At 40.5% G+C, this 8261-nt stretch overlaps 1 protein-coding gene across 1 annotated transcript; it reads left to right on the forward strand.

Annotated features, from left to right (window-relative positions):
* Positions 1-1514: 1514 nt before the first annotated feature.
* LOC119361473 lies at positions 1515-7614 on the forward strand (the record flags this gene model as incomplete). Its single annotated transcript, XM_037626663.1, has 15 exons — positions 1515-1621; positions 2106-2235; positions 2350-2611; positions 2716-2947; positions 3058-3208; positions 3290-3504; positions 4766-5251; positions 5353-5440; positions 5532-5633; positions 5905-6065; positions 6170-6245; positions 6332-6391; positions 6628-6735; positions 6819-7234; positions 7324-7614. Coding segments are annotated over 14 exons (2370 nt in total), but the record flags the coding sequence as incomplete, so codon positions are not given.
* Positions 7615-8261: the final 647 nt, after the last annotated feature.

Below are 8261 nucleotides of genomic sequence, written 5' to 3' on the forward strand. Positions count from 1 at the left end.
CACCTCGCGGGGCGGCGACGGCGGCGGCTTGCTAGCTAGCACGCGGCGGCGACCACCGCAGTAGCTAGCTAGCTAGCGTAGCTCGCGGGGCGGCGACGACAGCGGCTTGCTAGCTAGCACGCGGCGGCGACCGCATCATCAGTAGCTAGCTAGCTAGCGTAGCTCGCGGCCGCACCTCGCGAGGCGGCGACGACGGCTCGCGGAGCGATGGCTAGGTCGAGGTGTTCCGGCGAGGTCCCGCTCGGGAAGACCGTGGCGGGAGCTGAAAGTTTCCTCCCACCAACCATTTTTTATTTTTGAGGTCCCTACAAAAAAAGACCCCAATCCCGTAGATATGAAGGAAATAGCCTCGCGGATTCGGGATTGCACAAAAAAACTTCGGGATGGCCGAATTTGGGGATATATTTGGGCCGGGTTTACGGACTCCGTCCAGCAAATAGACGGTTATTTTGCTAGATGGTTCGGTTTGCGGGATCAGCTAGAGATGCTCTAATGTACTGCGAACAATTAAGAACTAACTGCAGTGGCATGTCCGAATATGTTTTGATTGTTTTCAATATTTATTGACAAACGCGGACAATTTATAAGAAATACAAACAATTGAGTTTTTAACAATTTTTTATAACAAGAACATTTTTAAAATTTGTGATAAAATTTTGAATAACGGGAATAGTTTCAGAAATTTAGACATATTTTTTAAAACACAAAAAGTTAAAATACCTGAGAATTTTTTAAATTTGTGAACAAACTTTTAAAAGGAAATCTTTCTTGAAATTCCGAAAAAAAATTGAAGAGGGAAATTATTTTGAAATTTGATTTCATTAACCGTGAACGAATTTAAAAAAAAATGAAAACATTTTTAAAAAATTTGTGAACAAATTTTGAAAACAAGAACATTTATTAAAATTTCTGCAGATTTTTTATTATAATGAACTTGAAAAATAAAATAAAAAACTAAATACCAGTAAAAAGCCGGTGCAGGAACATTCTAGAAGGTTCCGAAAACCAGATTTACTGCCCGCTCTGTCGCTTCGGCTCTGTTTAAAAGGTCGACAAAACTACGGAATGAGCGTAGTATCTCTATCTCTACTACTATAGTACAAGACACTTCTTAACCGTTGATTCCTTCTATGGAGTGAATCCCTATCGTTTATGATAGCAAACTCGGGTGATCCGACGGCTATAGTTACTGGGATTCGCTCCATCCAGTCACCCGCCAGAACATGGTGGACGGGATTTTTCTGGACCGATCGAGACACTGCACGGCTATCTGCACACCTTGCATCCTCACGTGACGGTGACTAGAAATTTTCTCATTCAAGATCTTTTGTGGCTAGCTTTTGTAGTATCTATCGTGTAAACAGAGATTTTTTTTTTATGAAGGAACAGATATTGTATTTGCAATTCGACCAGGACACCACGTGCACTGCACGTGCCTCCTACTAGTAGGAAACAGTCTCCGCCCTCCAGTAATTGGCCAACTTAATGAGAACCTCGTCCCCTTCCTCCCGTGAAGGACAAGGAGTCAAAGGACTGTTGACATTGCGTCTCCCGGCGGCTCCGACGGAGCACCCACGGGCAAAGACCTTCCTCTGCCCTCCAGCTCCAGCTCCAGGTCCAGGTTAGTACTACGTTCTGCTTAATCCCCCGACTGGCTACCTTCCAGATCCTGGAGCCGTTTTTACATCTGAATCTCATCTGCTTCTCACTTATTTCATCTTCTACAAGGAATACTTTGATCTTGTTTGGTCTACCTTTTGCGCCTCATGTGCCTGCTATGCTCTATCTCTATCGACTCGTGCCCTTCAGTAATCAATATACTAGATCCCTTCAAACCTAATACGGACAGTATATATGAATGTTAGGGAAGTTTCATTAAATACTGAGTATATTAACTGCGCAAGTTAGAGAAGTACTTACTCCAGGTCCAAATGTTCCACTCCCTAATACTGCTTCCTCTGTAAAGAAATATAAGAGCGTTTAGATCGCTATTTTAGTAATCTAAATGCTCTTATATTTCCTTACGGAGGGAGTACATGCTATTTCTGACGGAGGCAACATTATAGTATTAAATTTCTAACACCTAAGGTTTCAACTTCTCTCAGCATAAACAGTACCCTGGGTACCAAGTTAGAAAATGCAAAGAGACTATCAATACAACAGTTGGAAGCCATCACGGATAGTTTCTCCCCTGAACGAGTAATTGGTCGAGGTGGATACGGAACGGTCTACAAGGTAATTCATTTATGGCATATGTTTTAGTTTTAGTGGTTTACATACACACGATATGAACACTGTAACGTGTTAAACCAAACAGAGTTTGGTACTTCCATATTTTGTGCTGAACAGGGGGTGCATGGCGATGGGAAATATATTGCCGTCAAGGTGCTCCATAAAAACACGACAGGAGCTGACAACGGCCAATTCAAACATGAATTTGAAAACCTGATGAGGCTCAAGCATCACAACATTGTCCAGTTAGTTGGCTACTGCTACGAGACGCAACATAAGCCAATGCTGCACGACGGAGAAACCATTTTTGCTGAAGATATATACAGAGCGCTCTGCTTTGAGTATATGCAAAATGGGAACCTTAGAGAGCATATTACTGGTACAGGGAGAGGCTTGTCCAGTTAGTAATTAGCATGTGAACATGAAACGGTTTGTCTATATATATTCTCATTTTTTTTCTTGACACTACAATTAAATACGCAGCGGAATGTGACGGACTGGAATGGCACACACGCTACAAAATTATCAAGGGAACTTGCGAAGGATTAAAATACCTCCATGAAGAATTCAAAGAACCACTTTACCACTTGGACCTAAAACCTGAAAACATACTGCTAGATGAGAATATGGTACCAAAACTTGCTGATTTTGGTTCGTCGAAGCTCTTTGGCAACGAACTAACCTTGGTTATCCCACAGAATCTTGCAGCAACAATGTAAGTTAGTGAATTCCTTTTCCAGTAAATTAAAATGTGCTTACAACGTAACCACTGTATCGTTCATAAAAAAATTACCACTGTATATCCATTTGTGTTGCCATGTTCAGTGGTTACGTGCCGCCCGAATACTATTCTCATCAGGTCGTCTCGAAGAAGTTTGACATATTCAGCTTAGGTGTTGTAATGACAAAGATAATTGCAGGTCCGAGAGGCAATTCCTTAAGTGCTGAGATGGATTACCAAGACTTTCTTGATCAAGTACAAACCGCTCTCTCTTTCGCTTTATTAAAAGATTAATGATTATTTTTCACAAACCTATCTTTATACTTGATTCCATAGGTACACGAAAACTGGAGGAAAAGGTTCCAGGAGAAATGGCATAATTCCAAACTACTACAAGCATACTGCCAACAAGTGAACATATGCATAACAATAGCACTGAGCTGCATGGATTGTGATAGGTTCAAAAGACCCAGTATACTGGATATTATCAATGAACTGAACCAGAGTGAAACTGTAATCGAAGAGTTGAACCCTGATCACCGATGGACAAGGTAATTAACACAATTATACTAGCGAAATTGCTTTGAATATAGCCTTATGTATGCGACCCGCGTAAGAGACTAGGATCCTACGTTTGTGGTTCAAGTAGGGGGGTCATCTCAGGGTGGTTTACTAGTATCGGACACACATCGTATAAAAATTCGTCGTACACCTAGCACTGCTCTTGTACTAAATTATAAGTGTGAATGCGCACACATATATGTGTGTTTTTTTAACAAAGGAGCATTGATGCTTTCATTTGTAACTAGAGGTGTGCGCACGCACGTTTTCATAATATTTGTCTATTTATACAAATTTCTGCTTTTTTTATGAGGATATAACTCATATTAATCATTTTCATATGTGCACGCTCATTTGACATTTAGAACCAATATATTTTGCTGTTGGTCAGGGCAGCGACCATGGCAGAAATGTGCGGTTGTATGGAGTGCTCGGCATAAGCACAAAAGTGGTTGGTGATTCCTGGGGGTTTGGATTTGAGTTTTTCTTTACTAGATTGGCTTTGAGGTTTTGCGAAATGAGTTAACAACGCCATGGTTAACCTTGCCCATGTCAGTGATCCTGGTTTGGAAGCAAATTAAAGGAACAATAGATACAAAGTTATGTTTCTAGGTACCAGGAGTCCATAGTTCAATTTCAACTGGCTTTTCGAGTTTAAGGTTTAGAACAAACTTATACTCATGAAAGGCAACACATGTTTGCAAGGAAATAAAAGGCATGACGAGTAATCCCAGCCCAGGAGACACTCTCGTGTCACCACTACATCACTAGTGCTCTTCTTTTGAAGTCAATATCAGTAGTGCTCACAAATAACTCTGCTGGCAACCGGTAAGTGATCAAGGAAATAAGAACTCTTTCGGCAGCCGGTAACAACTCCGCTTTCCGTGCTTCTAGCAGTGTCTTTACGGTGATTTTTTTTTTTTTGTTCTTATAACTGGTGTTTGTATCGATTTTTCAAGGCAGTTCCAACAGCTTATTTTATTTGCCAATCATCTGAAATTTGTTATTGTGCAAATTAATCTGAAATTCTGTGACCCAACTTATCGCCGTGTGCTACAAGCATATGAGACTATGCTTGTCAATCTTTTCTCCTTTCGAAAAAAGAATATTGCTAAAACGACATTCTTTCAATCCCAATTATGGTGTTAAGATATGTGATAACTCTAGAATGCTTAAAAAACTAGTGATGTCAAGTGATTGGCTCATATATGTGTGTTTAAACTGACTTGATTTTCATGCTCAATTTAATAGGATATCAGATGCAAATAGAACACCAGCCATTGATTCCCAGAAACAAAGTCTTGCGCTAGAAGAAGTGCGCTTTCTCGTAAATAATCTGACTTTGGAGAATAACAGATTGTGTGAACCCTCAGTTTCTCCAAGAAAAGAATTTCACCCTAACATCTTGGATCTTCCAAGTGATCAAAGGACATCCTACCGTGGCCGAAAATCAACAGAAATTTTGTTCCCTACACGGTTGCCGAACTCTCCCCCTAGTTCAAGAGGCAAACACTGTCCAAGGTCACATGTGCATTCAATAGCACTTGGGCGCCCAGGATACCCTACTGCGTGGCAGGATGATGCACGGAGCATAAGCTCACCACACCCACTTCCTCTTCCTCTTCCTCTTCCTCCAGGCGTCCCTTGCACATCTTCCTGTTTCCTCCATTCGCAGTGGAAGAAGGGGAAGTTATTAGGCAGTGGTACATTTGGGCAAGTATACCTAGGAGTGAACAGGTGCACAGTCTGATCCTAGAGCATTTTATCTTCTCCTGTTCTTCAGCAACTGAACCTTTCCTTTGTACAGTATACTTAATTGCACTCTAAATGTAATGCAGTGAAAGTGGCCAACTGTGTGCAATTAAAGAGATTAAGGTTATTGCTGGCGATTCAAAGTCAAAAGAGTGTCTGAGGCAGCTAAATCAGGTATCATCTTTGGAGCTTATTCGACTAGTCATTATGATTGTCATGTAACAAATGTTAGTTCTTTCGTACTAACAATGCTCCTTATGAACAGGAAATTATGCTCCTAAATCATCTTTCTCATCCAAATATTGTGCGGTACTATGGCAGTGAACTGGTAAATACAAAAGAAATGGGTTACTATGGCAGTGAACTGGTAAATACAAAAGAAATGGCTATCTTCCATGATCTAGTCTTGAACATGTGACAATATCATAAATTACCAATCTAGTCTTGAACATGTGACAGTATCATAAATTACCAAGGCAATCACAGTCACTACAATATGTTATCTGAAAGTTAGGTGGTGCTACAATGGTTAGATATATTAGAATATATTTATTTCCAATCATAGTGTAAACTATGAAGAGTCCCATTTATTTGCAACTTTATCATTTTGCCTGAATAAGTTTCATATTCCAATGCAGTCTAGTGAAACACTCTCGCTCTATCTTGAGTTTGTTTCTGGGGGCTCTATACGTAAGTTGCTTAGAGAATATGGTCCATTTGAAGAGGCAGTCCTCCGGAATTACACTGCACAGATCCTTTCTGGCCTTGCATACTTGCATAGGCGGAATATAGTGCACAGGTATTGGGCAGTCATCAAAGTAAATAGAATAGGATGGCCATTTCTTTTTGAGAAAACATCATGTATTATTAATTCTTATTGATGAAAACTTGCGTTTCTCACAGGGATATCAAAGGAGCAAATGTATTTGTAAATTGTAATGGTGACATCAAACTCGCAGATTTCAGTATGACCAATCATGGAAGTACTAATACTCTCACAATGATCTGACATTTATTTTATTCATACAGACATCATTTTGTTAAATGTGGATTTTATTTATACAGATATCAGCAGCCACATCGATGAGATCCTTCAAAGGAAACCCTTACTGGATGGCTCCAGAGGTAAGATTACTACTCCCTCCGTTTCTAAATATTTGTCTTTCTAGAGATTTCAACAAGTGACTACATACGGAACAAAATGAGTGAGTCTACACTCTAAAATATGTCTATATACATCCGTATGTGGTAACCATTTGAAATCTCTAAAAAGACAAATATTTAGGAACAGAGGGAGTATAATTTTCCTCTGTATTTTCCATTGTTAGTTGAACATCAAGTGATGTCTATTTATTTCCCAGGTTATCATGAATACCAATGCAGATAGCCTTTCAGTGGACATTTGGAGCCTTGGCTGCACCATTCTTGAGATGGCAAGTGCAAGGCCTCCTTGGAGTCAGTACGAAGGGGTGAGTTTGTTATGAGATTTTGCATGGCTATGATGGTTATTCTTCTCATCATTGTGTGCTACCTTTTGTAATCAATTTCACAGGTGGCTGCAATATTCAAAATTGCAAACAGCAAAGACATACCTGGTATCCCAGATCATCTTTCTTCTGAAGCAAAAAGCTTTCTGAAACTCTGTTTGCAGCGTGATCCTGCTGCGCGTCCGACTGCTGATCAATTAATCGTACATCCGTGGGTGAAAGACCAAGCATCAGTTACCAAGGCTCCTGTCAAATAGTGGTTTATATTAGGAATCTGCTTGTACTCTGTATGATAGCCATCTATGGGTAGATGACATTATCTCTCATATTGGTTACCCTCGAGATTGAGTTTGGTGTCCTATAATTTCTTACCGCTGTGATTAAATGTCAGGTAAAGAGAAGCGTGGAGTTGTTGATAATAATCTCAGGATGAGAAACGTAGCAGTGCCAGTGAGATATCAACTCGCAGGGTCTCTGCCATGTATGTTCTCTTTTACTACTTTTGCTAAAAATATGGTAAATTACATCTCTTCCCTTGTCTAACAGAGACTGTTCATATGATTTCTCCAGCAGCGCATCCAATGTGCGGATGAACATGTCCCTTCCCGTCTGCCATGTACAACTCACACGGTTCAAGAAACTAAGAGCACGTAAATAGCACACTTTACTCATGGTGGAACCGTGTGTGATGTACAACCAAAGTACACATAAGAATAGAACCGCGGGTGATGCACTAAAAATAGCACACTTTTTTAAACAACAGTAGGTTTTAAATCGTGTGCAATAGCGCCACATCTCACCTGAAAATTGTATGTGGACCGCATTCGATGGTATCATACATGGCAGACATTAACAATCGAAGACATGTGTGCGATGCTCAAGACATTGCACAAAGTTCCCTTGCGAAATTTGTGTGTCATAGGTAATATTTCACAAATGTTTTGCGTTGATTCTGTGTCTGGTTTCTGTGAGCAATTTGTAAAATATTACTCATATAAGACATGTGCAATGGACGACCAATCCCATGCGTCTGTCGCGACTATAGTGTGTGTGATAGGTTCCCGCGCCGCATACGATTGTTTTTGCCAGAACGTCTGCATTCTCGAGCACTATCGCACACAAACGCTTAACCCATATAAGACATGTGCAATGGATGACCAATTCCATGCGTCTGTCGTGACTATAGTGTGTGTGATAAGTTCCCGCGTCGCATACGATTGTTTTTGCCAGAATGTATGCATTCTCGAGCACTATCGCAGATGAATAAAGTGGGTCGTGTGCGATGGACCCTTCCTATCGCACACCTTAGTAAGGTGACGGTTGGAAACTGTGTCAATGAAAGGTATTTAAACTGTTTGCTTAGGGCCTGTGTGCAGTAGCGGAATGCCCCTAGTGGGCCGGCCGAGTAGCATGTTTGTGCATATCTTCACTTTGTTTCATTTTTTCCTCTCACTTTCTTCTTTTGTTTATGTTCTAAAAAACCTAAAATACATATAATCCACAAACAA

This window comes from Triticum dicoccoides, chromosome 2B (genome assembly GCF_002162155.2).
Source record: "Triticum dicoccoides isolate Atlit2015 ecotype Zavitan chromosome 2B, WEW_v2.0, whole genome shotgun sequence".
Lineage (NCBI taxonomy): Eukaryota > Viridiplantae > Streptophyta > Magnoliopsida > Poales > Poaceae > Triticum > Triticum dicoccoides.